Source organism: Galeopterus variegatus, unplaced genomic scaffold (assembly GCF_000696425.1).
Source record: "Galeopterus variegatus unplaced genomic scaffold, G_variegatus-3.0.2 Scaffold3406, whole genome shotgun sequence".
Lineage (NCBI taxonomy): Eukaryota > Metazoa > Chordata > Mammalia > Dermoptera > Cynocephalidae > Galeopterus > Galeopterus variegatus.
The window spans coordinates 160,047-182,417 of NW_007729517.1; the positions used below are offsets into that span (position 1 = coordinate 160,047).

Below are 22,371 nucleotides of genomic sequence, written 5' to 3' on the forward strand. Positions count from 1 at the left end.
AAAAAAAAAAAAAAAAAAAAAAAAAAAAAAAAAAAATTGATCATTTTTACAACTTTAGCAAGATTTTTACATGAAACTTTTCCTCCCCAATGAGTGAACCACTGGGACAAATGCAATGACTCCTTACACAGTGTGATGTCATTGCTTTGATTCCTGCTAAGGTACCAGCCATTTTGCCCTCCACTGCTTTTGTATTATTAGAGCAAATGACAATCCAGTGAAGAAGGCAAAGACATCTTAGTATTATAGAAATTGCTATGATCTGGCTGGCCTCCTGAAAATGTCTTGGGAACCATTATTAATGGTAGAGCAGTTTATAAAAGATTTTCTTAAAAATATTTGTACTTACTATACTAAGCGTTATGTTCTTCCCTAGGGTTGTTTTGTTGGCTTTGACCTAGCACATGCCATTGGAAATGTTGAACTCCACTTACATGACTGGGGAGTTGATTTTGCCTGTTGGTGTTCCTACAAGGTACAAGCAGTTAATATATTCACATTCTTTTATTTCACATTGACGTTAATCTAAAGGAAAAAACTAGATCCACGGGCCAGTTTTAGGATTTGAGTTACTTTCCCTTCTTTCTTTCATTATTTTATTTTCTGATTTCGGTTAATAGTAGAGTCATATGATAGAATAGTATGATTAAAAACCTAATTTTAATATTCCTGTGACTATAGAGAACTTTTTTCTTCAATTCCTAGGCTGCTGTGAAAAAGTTCTGAAGAAAAAGCCCCACACTTACAACTTAATTTAAATTGATGAGGTTCTTAGTTCTTTTGTTGATAAGTTATGAAATTTCTACACATGTAAAGATAATTCTTAGAGAATCAACTTGATATTGGTATTTGGAGACAATTGAAATGACAAAGAGCAGGAAAATAAAACTAATTTTAATTTAGGTGCTTTAAAAATATGATACTTTTATTATCATTTAAATATTTTATGTAAAATAATTTAAATGTTTAAGCTTTGAAATAAGACAGACCTGCTATTTATCAGCAGGGGCAAAATTTGGCCAAAAAAGTAATAGCTATTTATGAGAATACTTCAAAAAGTTGGTGGAAAAAAATGAAATTAAAAGATAATCTGAAACTTTCTATGAAGTTTTTGAAATATCCTTGTATTCTCAACCTAATAATACTATTTTTCATTTGATTTTCTTTGAACAAGGTGACTCAAGATTCTATTTTGTTTTAAAAGCTCCAATAACCACACATTTTGAACTAGTCAAAAGTTGTAGTTTCATTAAAAAGGTCAGATGATTACATCGTTTATTTTTTGTCATATCTGTAGGTAAACCCATACAATTTAACTTATTTTTAATCTAGTATTTAAATGCAGGAGCAGGAGGTCTTGCTGGTGCCTTTGTCCATGAAAAGCATACCCATACAGTTAAACCTGCGTGAGTACCATCTTCAGATTCTTCTTTGGTGATGAACAAATTAATTTGCATTAATAATATGGTAAATTTACATGAGTTCTTTCATATGCTATCTGATAGGAATCTGGATTAGATTATAATTATTTTACTACTCTATTAACAGTGATATGCTTTGTCAGAAATAAATGCTTTCCAAAGAGTTCAATTGGTTGAACAGGAAACTTAAAAAAGGAAGCCTCAATGCTAAAAATGAGTCACTGCAATCATGTAGAGCAGATGGTTTAATGCAAAGAGACCACTTGAATTTTTTTTTCTAAAATTAAGCTTTAGAAAATTTCAAATTTCTCCATTGATGAATAAATCAAAGGCAACCAGAGCTGTGCCTAATAGAGCCTTAAATGTGGCATGTCATTATTAAAATTGCATCTACCTTGAAAGCTATAAATGTTGCATGATGGCTTGTAGGGAATATCTTCTGTCCTAAAAGACTTTATAATCCATGAAACCTGAAGAAGCTGAACACTGAACAACAGACTGACTACATAAAAAGTTATACTTTTCTATTTTATATAACTCTCCTCATTTTTTTAGAGCAGGCATAAATGCAAATGCAATACACCAACACATTTCCACATTTTTATTTGACTAGGGAACTCATAAGTGTTCCTTTTATTTTTATCTGGCATGGAGATGAAGAATAATATTCTAGGAAGAAAAAAAAAAAAAACCTTTTCATAATGGTGTTGGAGTATGTGTGATGAGGAGACTGTCTAGACTCCTAACAGATAATATAATAATGTTTGATTAGTTTTCTGAATCTTCTCGGCCACTGGCTGAGTGGCATACCTTTTCATAATGGTGTTGGAGTATGTGTGATGAGGAGACTGTCTAGACTCCTAATAGATAATATAATAATGTTTGATTAGTTTTCTGAATCTTCTCGGCCACTGGCTGAGTGGCATAATCTTTGTAAGAACTGAAGCTGAATTAACGATGGAGCTTGGAGTACATCACATCTCTGAAGTTCTGTGCATACAAATCTTAGGAATTTAAGATAACTTCTATAGGTTATTTAAACATGTCCAGAATTTCTTTAAAATTTTAAGGTTTTAAAATTATAGAGAGCATTTTCTTTAGACAGTATTTAGTCAGGTGGGCATCTTGCTTGAATATATTGTTGTCAGTACATTAGATTTTTCTCCATGTCCCAAACTCCCTGAGAAGAATATGAAGCATATATTATAAGAATATCATGCATATTTTAAAAGTCTTCCTTTTCATTTTTAGCAAATCCCATTGATAACATTCACCTAGTGTAATAGTTTTCCACATAGACTATATACCAGATATTGCTTGTTTTTGTGTGGTGAGTCACTACCCCGTCCATTTCTCATTTTCCATTTGTTTAAATTGTAATACAGGATCTGATGTATTATATCAACCCAAAGGGCAAGCTGGTGGTGGGGGTGGAAGTAATCTATACAAATTCTAGAGAAAGTCAATGTTAGGAGTTTACCTCTGACCTTACAGCATAGTTCTGTAACATTTGATATTTTTCTCATCATGGACAAGGAACAGGACAGGGTGAAGGGACTGTAGTGTGCTCACATGTACCTCATTCTGTGGAATTCCAAAATCTTCTAGACAATATTTAAATACAAGTTAATTCTATGCTCTCAGGAGAAAGACCATCTAGGCAGAACAGTTTCATGTTCCAGCTTGGTCTCTTGTGGGTCTGTAACCTGAAAAACATTCCTTGACATCCCAGTATTCTGGTCTCTTAATGGAGCATCTACCTCATAGGCAATTATTGTAAGAATAAAATGAGTTGATACATGTAAAGCACTAAGCATAGCCACTTAAGCATAATATGTAATCGATACATGTGAGGCTGTATGAAAAAATAAACCCCAAATTTGGGAAATAAAGCTGAAAGATGGGTGGCATTTTTTCATTTTTATTTTTAAATTTATTTTTTATTAGCATATTAATTGGTACAATCATACTTATTCTTTATGCCCGTTATCCAGTCTCTCCCCTTACCCTTTTATCTCCACCCTTCCCTCTCCTCCTCCCCACTTTCTCTTCTCTTCCCCCGTCTAATAACCATAGATCTGTTCTATCTGATAGATTAACTGTTCCTCTGTTGGTTTGTTGCCTAGATGATCTGTCCAGTAGTAAGGCAGGTGTGATCAAGTCCTCCCCTATTATCGTAAATCAAATGCTTCTTCTATTACTCTGTTTTAAAAAGTCACAGGGGCATTCTTTAAGAGCCTCTCTGAAGTATTGTTTGGTAATTATTTAGCGCTTTCCCCTAAGTACTTTGTTGACTCACTGTGAATTTGCATGTTAAAGGTAGATTTTTGCCCAGTGGAGAGCCTTTCTCTCAAGCAGGAAAGCTAATCCCAAAGGTTATGGTTTGTGACCTTGTAGGAAGTTAAATAGTTTGTATGTATCACTAAGTTCATTTCAGCTGGCTTTCTACAGAATGTATTAGTCTCCATTCCTTGAATTCTCTCTTGTATCTGCCTTAGCATCTTACTGGTTCCCTCATTAATTAGCAGGTTGAATGAGATCTTTCATGTGTGCTCATTTTGTCTTTGTATGAGAGCCATGCTTTTAACTTTTTTTTGAAAGTTATATGTAATTAACTGTCATTGCATTTTAAGTATCTAGCTTTGGAGACTTGGAAGGACTCAAATCAGGCTTGATTCCACAAGGTCACATTACAGGAAACCCTCCCTGTCACTGCTTTTCCATTTGTTCTTTGATTTCTCATAGTCAAAGCTTCTTATGTGATGTCAGAATGACTAATTCCAGTAATGCCAACTTCTAGCCTTAACTCCCTCTTCTGTACCAGGTATCATGTATTGTATTTAATTTGTGTTGGGGAATTGAAGCCCTTTAATTAGAAATGAGATCCAACAAATTCATAGGAGACAGGGACAAGCAATTTTTGGATAATCTGTTCATTGCCCCTGGTCACAAAAGAAAAGCTTTGCTAACACTTAACTTTGTGTTCCACAGTGTGTTTTACTCCTTTATGCATCTACAAGTTGAACACCACCTGCAGAGGGAATGGTAGAGTAAGCAATGAGAAGACATGAAAGGCTAAACATTACACTGTGTAAAAAAGAATAAGTGCATAGATATTGTAATGATGTTCAATAAATAAAACTATTTTGAAGATGGGGAAGGAAGTTTTCTAAGGAATAATATTTATAGTACAGAGGTCAAATCCAACTTAAATCTCAAAAGTTCCATTGTGAGTAGCGGCTTTATTGTCAAGTAATAAATATATTGCAGTTGTTAGGGCTCCAAGATCAGCAGGTTTAACTGCGTTAAATAAACCTTCTGTCACCTATACTTTTATGTTCTCTTAGAACTTTAGAGAGACTGAAGAGTTTTTCTGCTGTTTAAGAATTCAATATGTAGCCGATAACCAAATGGAGAACATCAAATACAGTGGAATGAATGTAACTGCTATTGATGTTGCATGCTTTGTAAAGACCTCTTTGTTGCTTAAAAAAGGGTGACATCTAGTGGCTAAATATATTATTTCAAATAAATAATATCCAATAACATTTCTTTCCTTGGTCCATTCACTGTTTAACAAGTATTTCAAATTATATATATTTAAATTATTTATTTTTCTTTTTGATCATTTTACTGTGCATTTATAGTGCAATAATTGTGTGGTTAAAGCCTTCAATAAGGTAGAACAGGATGCAGGTGGGAGTAAAGGTGAGGGGGCATTCCAGGTGCCTAGTGAAACAGAAGACTTAAATGTCCATCAAGGTGGGGTAAGAAAGGTGTCATGGGAATGGGTGGCCCACCTGGTGTAGAGAGTGGATCCAGGATAAGTAATACTGCATTCTAGATGTTTAATATTTGGTGTATAATTTTGAAATATTATTTATATGATACTTTCATTAGCAACTGTAAATTATATCTGTACCAAGAAATTTCACTTACTTTTATTGTTTTAAAACAGGCATTTTGGCCCTTGTTCAAAACTGATGACCTAAGACTTTTTTCCAAGAGCCTTTTGCCCATTGAGAATGAGTAAATTAGAGGCCACAGTCAATCCACTGCATTAAGCATCATAACTCAAGCTGTTATTCTCAACCAGAATTAACCTTTTCCTGGCTCATCATCACCTTTTTTCATCACAGTGTCATATGCTAAACCTTGTCTGGAGTTAAAAATTATAGTTAATTAGGACTGGTTATGAATAAATGACTTCTTGGGTATCCCCCTCGCCCCCACTTCAGAGCAGACGTCATTTCAGTCTACAAAGTTAAATATTGCTCTGAGATATGAAGGGAAATACTTTTAATTGTACAAATTTGACAATCAGAAGTGTATCACTAAAAGAAGTGCTTAAATAACCTTTGTTTATTTATTTTTTAACTTTACAAATGTCGACCATTCTGGGACACTTTAGAGCAATATTTAACCTTTTGATTTTACGGGATTCAAAGATATCTGAATCTCATAAAAAAATTCTTCTGTAAGAGCCTGTAGGCTGCAGTTCAAGATACTGACCCCTCCTTTTTTTAAATAGAGACTTTACTATGAAAACAGGAGTGGATCATATAAGCTATTAAGATTCTATCAGTTTTATATCCTATGCGATGAAATTATAATACTGGAAAACTTCTGTTCCTCTTTTTACGTGCTGGCATAAAAAACCTTCAAATGCCCCATTGTATGTTCATTTCCCTGGGATTTTTCTTTTTCTTTTTTTAGCTTTTTCTAGTGGCCAAAAATGGAGCCTACTATAATTTGGATAAAATGCTTGAATTTTAAGTCATGCCAACACATTTCCATAATCAGTTAGAGGTATTCGATTGAAAACTTTAAATAGAGATGACATATTTAAGGCTTTATCATGGGCTTGGGTCATCTCCTTTATTGCTACAAGTAATTTGCAGGTTAAAAAGAACCAGCCAAAGAGTCTGGTCGACTTTAGTGCAGGGTGAAGGCAAATTTTAGAACTCAGAAATGCATGTTATGTGCTGGCCGATTAGCTCAGTTGGTTGGAGCATAGTGTGACAACACCAGGGTCAAGGATTCAGCCCATCCCAGACAGCTACAGAAGAAAAGAAATGCAGGTTATTATTATAATTTGGCAACTAAACAAAAATATCAAATAATTCTCAGGGAAGTCCAAGAAAGGATAAAAATAAGCATCAAGAAAACTTTTTAAAAAGTCTTAAAATGTTATAACCTTACTCCATGCTAGGCCCAGCTGTGCAATTAATGTTATATGGGGAGATCTCCTTTTGCACATTTGTTCTGGGGAATGCTGACTTGACGTATATCAATTTTATCCAGGCAATGGTTGAGAAAGCCATAGCTCCAAGCTTATCTATAATTTAAATCTTGTTTTAGTTTCTTAGTGATCCCTTTTAAGTTACTACTTATCAAATCCCTGTCTAATACCTGAATGAGGTCTTCTTGTGCAAAGGCTTAGAGAACAAGCAAGTACATGTGGCAGTAGCAAGGTGTGTGAATTCATAAGACTCATCATGCTTTCATGGGATAGACCAATAACTATAGTTTTCTGTGAGAGTTTTTGCAGAATCCCCAGTTGAAATATGACGTAGGCCTCCTGAGGCGTCTGTCCTGTTTATTTAGCCTGTTTCTGGAGTTAGGTGTTAGCTATTTACATGGATAACTTCTCAGAGACAACTTCTTGATCTCTCAGCCATATGTAAATGGCCACCCTCTGTGTCTTTAATATTAACCTTCTAGTCCTCTAAGCTTCTGTAGTATCATTTTCCCTTCCTTCTGACCCAATGGGTGTGATTACTCTTCTGTATCTTACAGAGTTTACTTTTTCACCTTCATTGATTCTTTCAAAGCTGTAGCCCTTGATCTTCTTGCCCAGGAGTATCTCATTACAATCATGATTTCAACAATACACATTTGTAGAAGACACCAATTTCCATTTCTTTACCACTTGCTTAATTTTTAGCCCTTATTTTCATCTGATTGCAAGTTGGTTGTAGAAGTTCCTCATTATCCAAGTCCCCGAAGATACAAGGTAATGCAGGAAAGCAAAGATTGTCTTAATAGGAAAATATTCACTAATGAACTACCCACTTACTAATTAGTCTTTACCTGAGCACCCTTTTCCAATTAGTACTAAAATCTATCTCTATGAATTCCTTTAAAAATTAGTCTCTTGCTGATTATAGAATGTTATAAATATCAGATAATACAATGAAAACATAACAAAGGTGTATTGTAAAGTAAGGCTTTTCAAGAGATTCAGAATTTCATGAGATGCAAGTCAAGTTGGAAAACTGCTGAATCACAAAATCATGAGCAATGAGAATACATGTCAGAGTTAGATCTGTTAACAGGTGAAGTAGAGGAAATTTGACAAGGTACTTCAAAAGCAAATGACTTGAATATCAAAGATTAAAGGGAAGTGAATACCTCAAAAAATATTTGTAAAGGTTATGATCTTTACAGTCATGCTGAAGAAGTTAAATATGATGTGAAAGGAATTATATTTTGCTATCCAAGCATTTTGTCAAAAAGTATACCAAAAAATCAGTACTTGATTTATTATTTATTTTTTTTAAGAATTAGGGTATTATAATTTTAATCTAAGTTTTGTCAAACTATAAGTTAAATTTTTTTATAATATTAAACTTTATATTTTAAGATAGCATCTCAATCAAACCTTTTTTTTCTCCATCAGGTTTAAAATTGATTGAAGTGGCCTTTTCACATATATTTCCAATATGACTCTATATACATATCTGTGTGTGCACACTTGTGTTTGTGTTCACATATACATATGCACACACACGTGTATATACAGTCATATCTTTCTATCACAGTCATTAAATGTCACATTTTATCTTACCCCAACACAGGTATCTTTCTAAGGTGATTGTTGCTTTATCATGTAAAGTGCTTGATCCTGAGTTGATTAAAGAGACGTGAACAAATATGACCGACACATATTTTTGTGCAAAAAAAACTTTCATAGATGGAAATAAAGATAGGATATAACCTATAATTTTAAAATCTTACAATTCATTAGAGAGATATCATTTAAATAGTCAAATAATTTACATGACAGTCGACACAAGATTAGAATATGTGTCATCGGGCGACCTCTGATTAATTGCTGAATGAAGTTTTAGACTAATTTTGCTATAGGTACAGTGGAGGGACAGATGACAAGCTTAGACCTGCTTGGAAAAAGCTTGAGCAAGGAGGTGGAGAAACTTACAGATATGAATCCTTTGTAAAATGGAATGCAATGTTAACTAAGTGAATAAATTTACTCTGTTACTTTGAAAGTTGAAATGGTCTCCTATGAGAAAGATTCACTTCATAAGTTTCATAAATTTAAGGAGATATGAAAAAGAAGAAAGAATTACTTAAGTGGCATTTCTTAAAATGATATGTCAAGTGATCTTTTTCTTTTTATTCTCTTCACTAGAATTTTTATGGAATCTAAGTTATTAACATTTTAAAGCCTGCTTCATTATCATAAGATTGTTCTTTATCCGTATTCTACAATATATTAGAAACTATAAACAATGGTAAAATTGTGATTGCTTCAAGTTCTCACTCCATTCTGTAGCCACACTCATAAAGTGGATTGTACCTGTTGTCAGTCTCAGTCCTGAAATTGTCACTGTAAGGCATCCAGAAGTAGACAAATTGCTTGAAGAAAACTCATCTATAGAATCAGGACATATAACCTAAACCTATTTTTATTTGAAAACCATTTTAGATCAATAATTTTAAAAGGATGCCTTATTTTCTTAGCTTGACAATTTTTACCATGGGAAATTCTTCAGATAATTTGCCTCTGTGGTGAATTTAAGCTGTGATCATAGAAATACCTTATATGGGTTGAGGCATGTTTGCAATTAAAAATAAATTCAGTTGACCAGCTCATGTATAAACAGATTGCTTTGTTTCCCATATCCCCTCCTGCTCTAGTTGGCTGTGGTCAAGGTCTCAGAAGATTTGTCACAAGCTGTGGCAATTTAGGCAGAAAACAGCCATGTGGTACTTTTTTTTCAAGGGGCTATGATCTTTTTGAGATTTCATCTTAGCATGTCCAATGGGATTGTTTGAAAAATTGATTATAAATTAAAATCTTAACTCTAGATTCTTTGACTACAGGGACATTGTTCTGATAATCTTTCTTTAGTAATCCATGGTGCCCAAGAAAATATTTTTAAAAAATTTTTTGTTGAATATATAGCTCTTTCTTTACTCTCAGCATAATAGACAAAATTCTAGCATATGGAAGCATTTCTACTTTGCAAATTATTCTGAAGTGGGTCTGATTTGCAAAATACTGTCAAATTAAATATGCATTTCCGTATGCTGCAATGAAGACCAAATATATCCATGAGAACTAGCTACACACAACTTAAAAATTCTTCATGAATTTTTAATCAACATTGATAAGTAAAATTCTAGCAGTTCTTTCTAATGTCCTAGTTCCAGACATCTTCTGTCTGTTCTTGTGCTTGGAAGATCAATATCATCTCAGAGGATTATAAACCAATATTTCAAAGTAATGATATTTTGGGAAAGTATATTTAGAAAACTTTCAAAGGCTTTTTGGTTAATAATACTTTCACACCAAAAAAAAATATTGACTTAGCTTTTATGAGAACGACGTATTATTTTGAGACTTGAGAGAAGAATTTTCTCTAACTAAAATTCATCATTTCAGGAATTGATTTTTTTATGACTATGCTTATCACATTGTTAGCTCAGTGGACATATTTGAATCAGCCTCCTGTAGATATGCTTATCACACTGTTAGCTCAATGGCATGTATGAACCAGCCTCCTGTAGAGTGAGATTTGAAGAGGTTATTGAATATGTAACAGAATCAAGTGAAGCACCACTATTTACAGATGGGTGAGCAAATTCTTGGAAGAAAAGGAATTGAACCTGATACCTCCTCAAGCTACTGTCTCAAGCAGTGTTAATTCAGCTGACTTAGAACAGAGCACAGCAACTGTGAATAGAAGAATATTTTGTAAAAAATAGGAATTGATAAGGATCTTCTTTACTGAGAGTGAGTTAGTAATATTCTACCTGCTTAATGTCTCGCGATGTTACATCTTGTAACAGGCATACCTGGAAACTAGCTGCTGGCACAAGAGATGAACAAATCTATGGGCTGAAGCAACCTATTTTATCAGCTTTTCAGATTTTCTGCTTTGTCATTAGAGTCTTTGAATCTGTTTTTGTCACTTAGCCACACTTTTCCTATCAATGTGCTGATCACCAACTGCCTGGATTTAGACACTGCTCTCTCTCATTTTTAGTTTTTGTTTCATTTTGTTTTAACCTCCTGCTACTTTCTTTGATCTTTATTTCTATACACTAGCTCTACCTTCTCAAAGGTTGCTTGAATTACTATTTCTGAACTCCAGTATCTACTTGAACTACATAACAAGTGTATCTCTGTTTCCCAAGCCTTTTTTCTTACTCCACATGATAGTTTAGCAACATTAATTCCCTGCTGCGAGAACATGGAGAAAGAACTTGACCTAGGACTTATGTACCCATGCAGCGATGCCTAAATCCTGTGAAACTGACCTTACTTCCCTGAAGGCAGAGTTTTAGTATGCTCAAACCCACGCTTGCTTACATTTGGTTATCCAAGTTGGATTGATTGTCTGTACAAGACTGTCTGTGGAGGCTGGAAGAAACATTTTTGTCTGATGATAGATGAATAGAGCTTGGAGCAACCTAACAGGAAGAGCAGAAGACTCTATAATTATTAAAGAAGCTAATATGTTCACTGAACATTGTGGAAGAATTTTGATTTATAAACCCTGAAGTCACAATTTTATAATGCCCCTGTGCCATATTAGCCCACATTAAAAAAATATTTATTAATCATCTACTGTAGTCCAGGCAATTTTTAAAGTATTTGGGATGTAAATCAACAAGCAAACCAAAATCCCTATGCACACTGAGATTACCTTTCAGCAGGGGAAGACAGGCTATATATACCCATAATAAAAAGCCAATCATGTAATATGTTAGAAGTTGACAAGTCCTATAGACAATTGAAGTACAACAGGAAAAGGAGGTATGAGAACACCCTATGTGGAATTCTTGGCAACTTGCAGTTTTAAACAGGCATTTAGAAAAGCCCATACTGAGAAAATAAGATTTGAATGAAGAGCTGAAGGAAGGGAAGAGTGGGCCAGGTAGTTAGCTGGTGAAGAGAGTTCCAGGAGGAAGAACTGTTTTATCAAAGGCTCTAAGACAGGCTCTATCTTGAGTGTCTGAGGAATAGCAAGGATGCCAGTGTGGCTGAAGTAGATTGAATGAGCTGGAGATTAGTAGATGAAATTAGAGAGGTAAAAGCGTCCAGATAGTGCAGTCCCATGTAAGGCAATATAAAGACTTGGATCCATTGCCCATTTGGCAGAAGAGTGGTGTAACCTATAAAATGGTTACTCTGGTGGCTTTGCTGGGAATAGGCTGTAAGAGGGTAAGAGTGGACTTTGAAAAACCTACTGAGGAACTATTACAGTAAGCAGGCAAGAGGTGATCAGGATTCAAAGCAGGGGAGTAGCAGAGGAGGTGTGATGAGAAGTAGTTGGATTTTGGATTTCTTCCAAGAGTTAGACAGCAGCACTCTGAAAGAGTTCAAGAATGGAAATGTGATAACGTTTCACGTGCATGAGATTAAATTCTGGAGATGTGCTGTACAACATTGTGCATATAGTTAACAATACAATATGGTACACTTAAGGATTTTTTGAGGGTAGAGTTAATTGTTTTTATCAATTTTTAAAATGAGCAAAATAAAAAAAATTAAACATGGAAAAAAATAGAAACATGAACGTCAATTAAGGGATGGATGTCTGCAAAGGTACAAAAGTGAGCTATGCACTATCTAAAATATGGTAATGGCAAATGAGATGGAGAATGAGTTATTAGAAAAATTGAATCAAGAGAAAAGTTTTGATAAGGAGGCTAGAACAAGGGAAGAATCAAAGATAAATTTGATGCTTGCACAAAGGGATGCTAAGTTATTAGTGCAATGTCACAGAGTTATTTTATTTGTCAACTAAAAAAAGTATTTCTTGAGCATCTACTATGGCCAGAGAAGTGTGCAAAGCATGGGGGATACAGAAATGAATGAGCCCTTATCCGGAAAGTACCATTCATCATGAGCTGCAAAAGGAAAGAGGGAAGTTGGCGAAACCTTGCCAAGGTGATGTTTAAGCTGACTGTAGAAATATTCCTAATTCTCTGTCAGACTGAAGGGGCACAGGTAGCAGTGGGGTGTTCTAGGCAGGATGGTTTTAAGCGCATCCCAGTCAGGGGTCAGAGCTTTGATGTCCCTGTGTTCCAAGTAAGGAATTTTTATTAAATCTTAAAGTCAAAGGGTTGCCATTGACTGTTCATGTGGAACAAGATTACAAATTCATGTATCTTTACTTCTCTAGGTCTTGTTATGCTCATGGAAAAAATAAATAGACCCAGGGGATCTCTGGAAAGTTCCTTTCCAGCTTTTAAACTCTGATTCACAAGTTATAAAAATGAAGCATCAGAACAGAGTAAACTGTTATTAGTAATAGTTCAGAAACTAAAACCAACTTGGTGGGAATCTGTGTGTCACTAGCTATTTTAATGACTTTGGTGACTCCCTCTCCCCCATTTTTTGTAGCTAGTGAATGCCATAAAGCACAGTAAGTTCAGACAACTTTAGAACAAACTTTACTATAACTTTCTCATTTTTTTTCTTTTTCTGATGTATGAACGAGTAGTATGTATACATTTCTTAAAGTTCGGCTGCCAAAGTTTTTACCATGAAAACTAAGACTATGTAGAAGTTATTTGAATAAATAAATTTCTGAATACTCTGAACAAAGCAACCTTTGTGGAACTTTTAACTTCATAAAACATGATTATTTGATTAGGATAATAAGTGGTTTACTTTAAGTTCGATTATAGAGGATGCTAGGGTGACAGACATTCTAACATGTCCCAAATTGCTACTGCAGATTTTCTTTATTATAAGAATAAACAATTATGCCGTACCCCACATGTTCCATGTTTTTATAGTGCTGTAACAATTTGTCTGATTCACACATTTTTAAAGCTATGAAGTAAGACAGTTGTATTTAGTTCTAAGTGGTGACATTAAGAGAAAAAAGAAGAAAAATAAAAGAAAAAAAAAAAAAGAAACTTACTCCCAGTCATGTTTACATTCTCAAACACAAGCTTAAATTATTAAATCTGTTGTCATAAATTGCCAAATTAAAGGATCTTATGAAAGCAGTCTTTTATAAAAATGTATGTTCTTAAAAAAGATTTTGATCTGATTTTATTATATTTTGGATTTTGCTCCAAAGATGAGCCAGGTATTTAACATAAGCTAAGAAAACTAGGATAGGTATTTTGTTCAGTTTTGGTGAGGTTTGGGGTAAGGAGAAGTAATGAGTTTGAAGGACAAATTAAATTAATTCTGGGCATGAAATATTTAGGAATTCATACTGAGGATTCTACCATTAAAGGCTTGTTAAAGAGATCAAGGAGGTTTGGGTATTTCATTTCGTATCTTCTAGCAACCAGAATCATATTCCATGGATCCCTAGTGGCTTTCTCTTACTGAATCTGAATATCATGCCTCAGAGATGCCTTTATAATTAGTGATGCTTTACATTTGGTAACATTTATTTGAAACTCCTTTTAGAGATTTATTATGTTCAAGGAACATAAAGCATATTCAAATCTTTACTTTTTATTTTTTATTGAATCTCTTCCAACACCTTACTTCTCTCAAAATTCTGTTAATATCTCTATTCTAAATAAATTAACTCCCTGCTTGATTTTTAATTTTGGTGGAAAAAGAGTTGAATTACTAGTTCAAGTACAATGAGATTGTATCTTAATTGCTATTGTTCAAATTCAATTTTTAGTAATGATTTATGAGCTTGTTGTGATAATACCTACTTATAAACTAATTTAATGGTTTTTAATTTTACTTCATTAGCTTTAGAATATTTGGGTTTTTAGAATCCATGCCAAGATTTCATTTAGAGCACATTTCCTTTGTGTTCTGATTTTACCTTTTCTACATCCCAAGTGATAGGCTCTTAAAATGAATTTAACTTTCTCTTAGGTTCTGTGTGATATATTTTGAATTTGAATGTTTTTTGAAATAATTATTTATTTGCTTTTTAAAAGGCTTTAAACAGCCCCCATTTCCCCTTGTAAACACTTCCAAGTTTAACATACGAGTGATATGCGCATTCAGTTCACTAAACCCGGTGTCTAGGGCCATGCATTTTGATGAGGGTGTAACTGACTACAGAAATTCTAAAAGAACAGAGGAGGTCAAAAGCACAGTTTTTGGTGGGGGTTGGAGAGAACATTGTACTAACTGAGAAGAATGTGGCAGCTCTGTCACCCTAGTCTGTCATCTAGCCTAGCATTCTGCCAGCTCCAAACCCTAAGTGCAGTATTTAAGTAATCTGGGGACTATTGCTTTTGTGAAATCATTAATTCACTTAAAAATAATCTGCCCCAAGTGATTTTGCATTTTTTTTTTTGTAAGTGTTCTTGGTCATAATGGTCTATATTTACATTTAGGCTTTAACAATTACAAATTGTGGAATCTTAGACTATTTATCAAGTGTTTTAGAACCTCAATAGCATCTACTTCATAGGATTATTTTGAAGATTAAGTGATTGCTTAGAATAGTATCTGGCTCATAATGAAAGCTCAATTAACATTTGTTTTTGCTGCTCTCAAAATTATTAAAACAGACACAAGATCGTAAGTCAGGAAAAAAAAAATCACTCATCTCATAAGTTAAACTCATTTGACTATTTTTACAAGACCTTAACTAAATGTTTGGGGAGTCACATCAGTCACCTAGGTCCAAGTTGTTTGCTTTCTATCAATTGGAAGATAATATGGTGGACAGACTTTATGTCTCTAACATGTTATTAAACAGAAATTTTTTTATTATTTTATTTAAATTAGTAATGTTGTAACAGGCTGAACAGAAGAGACTCCATTTTGTTAAACTTCTAAATTAAAAAAGTTTTTTTTTTTTTTTTTAACTTTATTCTTGTAACCCAAACCACATAGCTTGCAGCTGGACATTAGAATACAATGATTCTTGTTCACATGATTGCTAGAACATAATGACTTTTGCTCACACTGTACACAGAAAAATTATAGAAGAAATTATTAATCCAGATGGCCATTCTTTACTAGCTTACTAGCTAAATCTTTTTGAGGTTAACAGGAAGGAAATCCATGACTTGACTTCACGGAGGATGGTCACCATGAATCAGCTCCCACCCGAGAAGTTCTTTAATGTTTATCTGCAATTTTATGATTATGCACGTTCCTGCTTAGGTCATCATGAATCAGCCCCCTAGCACCTGTCCTTATAAAACCCTTTGGCAAGTCTGGGAAAAGAGGAGATGGTCTTTGAGACATGAATCCACCATTTCCCCACCCTGCCAGCTTCCTGATTAAAGGCTCCCTTTCCTTACACCAACACTTGTCTCTCAATTATTGGCTATTGATCGGTGAGCAAATGGACCTTTGGGGTTTCAGTAACAATGTTTTTTAAAACTTTAAGCTAGTAAACTATACATTAGCAAGGGTTCTTATATTAAAAATATCATATCATTGATGTTCTTCATGGAAATATCCACAGTAAACTGAAAAATATCACATATCAAACGAAGAGGAGAGCTTAAAACTTCTTTATTTTACAAGGAGTTATAAGTAAAAATAAATTTTAATAAGATAAAAATGTCATCTTCTTGTTATAATACCCCATTTAAATGACTAAATTTTTTATCAAGTTTAAGTGTAGAGCAGTTAATGTTAGAAAGGTGCAAGCTTTTCCAGAAGAAATAATATTTAGAATTTCATTAAGATTGAAGATAGAAGTCACCAATGATTAGAATAACAAGGTAATTACTAATACTTTTATATCATAATAAAGATGTAAAGGAAGAAAAACATCATATAAAAAATCAGTGACAGTCTGAAATGAATAACCTCCAATGGCCCCAGCACTAAGTACACATAATACGGAATAGCCCGTATTCAAGCTCTATGTAAAAGAGCTTGTATTTATGACTGATTGAATTTTGATGACTATTTTCTTTTAGTATTTGCTTTGACCACTGAATTGAATGACATCACTGTCACATCTGGATATTAGCCTTTGTGCCATATTATATAGAAAATTATTTTATTTTTCATTGCTAAAGTACTCTGACTCCACTGTTAGAGAATTATGGTATAAATAACCTCTGTAAAGAGCTGTTATTTTCTTTTTTCTATTTCTTTTACTCCACTCTTCTTTTAATGACTTTGATATTAATTTTGATGAAACATCTTATTTTCCTTAGTCTCTGGTTTTATTATTTTCAGCATTTTAGTCCACACAATGAATGCCTCACTCCTGATGGAATATGTCAGCAGCTCCATCTAGCTTTGAGTCCATTTTTCCTTTCTTAGTTTTTTTCTACTGCACTTTGTCCCCTGGATGTGTTTCCTGGTGTGGAGTCACAGATTCCACCACAGTCTAGAAGGAGGGGGTTATGCAAAGGCATGAACACCAGGAAGCAGGGATGGGGACACCGTAAGGGTCTGCCCCCCACATTTTAAACTCTTTGCAGGCAGGGTCAGCATCTGTTTTAGCTTACTGTGCTCTCTCTGATTCTAGCTTCTAGCAAAGTGTCTCATTAAGTACTTTTGGAGAATTAATGAATGAAATATGGAAAAATTCTAATAAGTCTCAAAAAAACAAGAGCAATTTAATTAGGGGCATAAGCAATAGAAACAGAGCCTCTAGTAACAAGTATCAGCTCTACTTAGTTTCACTGTTAAACTATTTACTTTACCAAGGTTTACCTTTACCTTTGCTCTTCCATGCAGCCTCTGTGGGCTGAGCATCTCAGCTTCTATTTGCTTATTTGGCTTGTTAAGGTCTTCAGTTTAAACCCCCTCCTTCAACTGCATTCTGATGGTGCCATGTCAACCGCACCTTCTTGCTTGAGTCCACGCTCCTGCTTATTTATTGAGCAAGACATTGGCTTAAGTAGCCGTGTTTCTTTGGATGAGTCCCTCCACCTCTTTAAGCCTTACTTTTCGCGAATATAAAATGGTGGAAATAATATCTACCTCAGAGTGTTGCTGCAGAGATGAGTGAGAATGCATAAAATGCTTGTGCCCATTTCCCAGCAAACATGTCTTAGTTTCTGTCCTTTTTTCTTAGCAATTTTAGATGTGTGAAAGTTCGCTCAATTAAGCTTTTTGAACAGGATTTCCTATTGGCATGAGAACCAAAACTTTGATTGGCTAGATCATTCTTAAATGTTCTACGGGATTCTATAAGTTCCATCCAGGGATGTTAGATCCACAAGCTGTGGTATGGGGATAGCAAACAATAAGAATCTTCAGCGGAACTGGTCCAGGGTCTAGGTGTTCTCCTCATGTCCTTTGTAGTACTAAGCCATTGGAGAGCAAAATACAATTTCTTTAGTGAAGAAATGCAAAAGAGGCATACCATCATCAAATAATGAGAAAGACAACTTGGAAAATTTGGCTTTTCAGGCAATTATATTATATTTATACTTTGATGCCATGACCTCAGTTATGGAATCAGTTCTGGGTTTTTTCCTCTATGAGGAACACATTTTACCATTTGTGTAGTCCCTTGTTTCTTTCAAATTTGGGTTATGAACATGTCATCAATGTTTTGAAGCGCAAGTTATTATTTCCTCCTGTGATAGTATATTCGAACAGCAGGTCTTTGATGTTTCTGTCAGACATGTCCAGCAACCACCATAACTCACACTCTTGAATTTTTAATAATGCTCCACAAACAGAAATGACAAATTCCTAGTTCTTCTGTGAATACAAAAAAAAAGTTTACTACATAAGAAAAAAGATTGAAATATTGCTCCCGATTTTTGTTTTGATTCCACTGAAAAGAAATAAAAATAAAAGCATGTTGCTATTTTTTTTCATTGCCCTATTTCACAGCCAATGTATGTCTCAGGTTTTTTAAAAAGAAAATTCAGCATATTAGGTAGATTTTGGATCAGTTTCCACAGAATGCATTATGTGCATAAGTGTTCATATATTATTTTTGATACGTAACTACAGAAGAAATAATTCTCTTTAACAATTTTTTTGTATTTTTGGTTTTCTGCACCTGATTAAAAAATAGAGTAAAATAATAGTCAGTGGCCTTATTCTAAATGATGGTGAGTGGAATTAATTCATTCAGGCTAGAATTCCTATCTTAATTCCTCCTTTTTATGCAACATAATCTTATCAGCATCAACAGAAAAGGTTCCCCTCTGTACCCAGCACAGTGCCATCCTTGCTGAAAAAGCAGCTTTTGAATAAATGCACATCATGATGAACGTCAACACCTCAAATAAGCAAACACTTTGTAAGACGGTCTTGTGATAGAGCTCAGTTATGTGTTCAAATTAACTGAGATAGGCTCCAATCCTGATTCTAATATTTCATACAAAAACACTTCTTTTTAGGACTTTGATAACCATACTTTAACATTTTATTATTGATTTCAGTTGTCATCAGAAATTTGATAATTTTATTTATTTTTTATTTTCTATAAACAAGGTAAGGATTATGTTAGAGTCTAGCAGTGGGAATACACAGGAAGAAGTAGATGACAAAGCTATTGTGAAAGAAGAAACAACAAAATTAATGTCTTGTAAGAATCAGGGAAGAAGAGGAAAACAACCTAATAATGTCTAACCTGTGTGTTCAAGATTACCAAACAGGCTAACAGGGAGAGTTGAGCTGATGAATAAATGTAAAGAAAAGATAAATTTTGTATTTCATATGTTGTGTTTTGGGCAGAGATGAACTAGAGAATAGATCTTCTGGCTTCCAAAGACTTTCCCCCATTATTCTTCCATGATTTTTCATGAACAAACCTCGCATTCATTTTCTTCAAACTTCTAGAAGACAGATTACTTAATATGTTTATCATTTTGACAAATTCATAAAAAATTAACAAAATCATTAGGTGATGTTCTTTTACATTTAAAATGTAATGTAAAATTACATTTACCCAGTCATTAAGTTTCAGCTGTAAATTTAAAAATCAATTCCAAATGTATTTAAGGAGGGGAGAATCTAATATTTAAAATGTGTTTACCTTGACAGGCACTGTGCAAGAAACTTCACATTTTATGTAATCATAGCCCAGTGAAGTATGTACTTTCTCCATTGTACAAATGAGAAAACAGGCTTAGAGAAGAGAGTCAAATTCCCAAGTCCCTGTTGGTAGAAAGTTATGTGATTGAGATTCAAATCCAGGTCTTACTACAAAGGCCTCTCTGGTTCACTCTGAGAGATACAAAAGGTCTTGAAAAAGTTTGTGGAAAAACGCGATTAAAAGATAAAAATAAGACACTTTTGTAAGCAATAATATCAGCCATTTAGTCCATCTCTAAAGAACTGAAGGTCCTGGGAATTTAACCATGTCAATGTAGTCTTTTTTACATTATTAACTGAAAAATAAATGGGTGCCCTTTAAAGATTTTTTAAGATTAGAAAACAAAAATAGGTTTGAAGGAGCCTCTTTTTTTATTTGGTTTTTGCTTTCTATATACTGGAATAATTTAAATAGCTTTGGGATTATCTACTGAAAATTTTTAGTAGAATTTCCCTTTGAAACCACCTTCTTTATGAGTTTTACATGTGTGAGATTTTTCTCTATTTCTTCTGTTAAAATCTGTTGGTTTAGATTGTCTTTCCCTTCTGGGATTAAGTTGAAAAAATAATATTCTTTTAGAAAATTACCCATTTTATCTAGGTTGTTTTTAAAAAATTTATTTATTTATCAAATAAATAAATTTTAATTAATTTATTTTATTTTTAAAATTAATTAATTTATTTTTAAATTTAATTTTATTTTGTCAATATACAATGTGGTTGATTATTGTGGCCCATTACCTTTATCTAGGTTTTTAATTTAACTTAAGCAATCTCTCTTTTATGATGCTCTTATTTTCCCTTATTTTGTGATTATCTGTACAATGTTTTACTTTTTGTAGCTACATTGTTTTGTGTTTTCTTGATTGATTGGTATCCCTTTTCCTTATCAAAGTTGATTTTTGACTTATGTATTAATGTAACTGTATTTTGTTTTCTAACTACTAATTTCAGCTTTTTTATTAATTGCATATTTTACTGCTTTGTTTCAGTTTCTTTTCTTGTTCTTTTATGAATTTTTCAGTCTTATTTTTGATTTATTTGCTTTTATAAAAAATTGATCTGAAATTTAAAGCTATGAATCATTCTCTATGCATTGTTCTAACAATATTTCAAAAATGTTGATCTATACTGATTTCATTATCATTATTTTTAAGAAATTCTACCAAATCAGATTGTATTCATCAAAAATAATTCGAATTTTTTTCTATAATTTATCTTGTAATTGGGTATTTTTGTTTTCTGAGCTTCTTATTAATCCTTAGTTTTATTGTATTGTAGTCAGAAAATACAGTTGGCAATATATACACTTTGGAAATATTAGAAGTTTTTTACAGTTATAGGTAGCATTTTTTTTTTTTTTTTTGACCGGTAAGGGAATCACAACCTTCAGCAATGTGTGGTCTGCACCATGCTTAGCCAGTGAGAGCACTGGCCATCCCTATATAGGATCTGAACCCGCAGCCTCAGCACTACCAGCGCCGCACTCTCCTGAGTGAGCCACGGGGCCGGCCCTATAGGTAACATTTTATGAGCACTTTTTAAAAAGCTGTAATCTTCATTTCAGGTCATTAACAGAAGTTATCTAGGGCTAAGTATAGCTTAAACCATAGAAACTAGTAACATCATTTAAATTAACGTGACATTCCAAAGTACAATTTGTGAAAAGCTAAGTTTATCAAACTGTGATCATTATCTAATCTAAAATATAACCTCTCCTTAAATGATTTAAGCAAAAGTTACATTCTTATGATTAAGTCTAGGTATAATTGTCTCTGAAGATTCCACCAACAAACAGCTTGCCCTTAGCAAACATTTTTTCACATTTTTCTCTACAGCAATTCTTTCAACAACTTTTAACAACAATCAGTATGTTAAATAATGAAAGTACGTAATCCCCTCCCTAAACAGTGATTAGAATTGATTAGATGGGCTGTTGCCTGCTAGTTGTGGGTTTTTGCTCCCAAGCTGAGGACTTTTGTCCCATACATGCATTACCAAAAAACCCTATCTAAAAATCAACTGAGAATCGACATATACCTGATTTGATTTGATTAGATAGGCTTTTTGCCCCACTAGCTGTGGGCTTTGGTCCCATCAGTTTTTTAGCTAAAGAGCCCTGTCTAAAAGTCAAATGAGAATCAAGATTTTTAACCCCATACAATTATGTTCTGTCACCTCAATCCCCACATTTACTTAATCTCAGTACTGTAATTAAATACATTCAGTAATTAGGACATGTCTTTTTTTCATAGTTTCCCCATCATCTCTTGGCTGACTTAAGTTCCTCCTCAGGTAGGATTTTGCTAAAGAGTTCATGAGAAAAGTATTAGTTGAACTCTTGCTTGACCAATACCAGTAACTTTTATTCAGTTTAGCTCATCCAAACATAACATTTGTGTACCACATTTTCTTTCTTAGAGTATTACATGGGTATTTCTACAGCATTCTCTGTCATTGAATGGTTGCATTTGATAAAGCTGAAGCTAATCTCGTATTACTCCTTTTATTCTGACTTAATCTTTTTTGTCTAGAACTCCAATTTTTTTCTTCATTCTGAAAATCAATAAGTTTAATAAGAAGCAGTAACCAAAATTGATCACTCTGGGTTAACTTCCCTCAACTCACTCAGACAATGTTGCATTTTTGTCAATATGTAGATATAAATCTTTTTTTATTTAATCAATGTTGTTATGAATTATAACTTTTAAAAAAGTC

General features: G+C 33.6%; 1 protein-coding gene across 1 annotated transcript in view; it reads left to right on the plus strand.

Annotated features, from left to right (window-relative positions):
- Positions 1-22,371, plus strand: part of KYNU (kynureninase) — a 124,074-nt gene that overhangs the window by 85,775 nt on the left and 15,928 nt on the right. The window contains exons 9-10 of the mRNA XM_008584924.1: positions 377-475; positions 1,333-1,406. Of these exons, the coding sequence (XP_008583146.1) occupies positions 377-475; positions 1,333-1,406 (173 nt within the window). The remainder of the gene's footprint in view (positions 1-376; positions 476-1,332; positions 1,407-22,371) is intronic.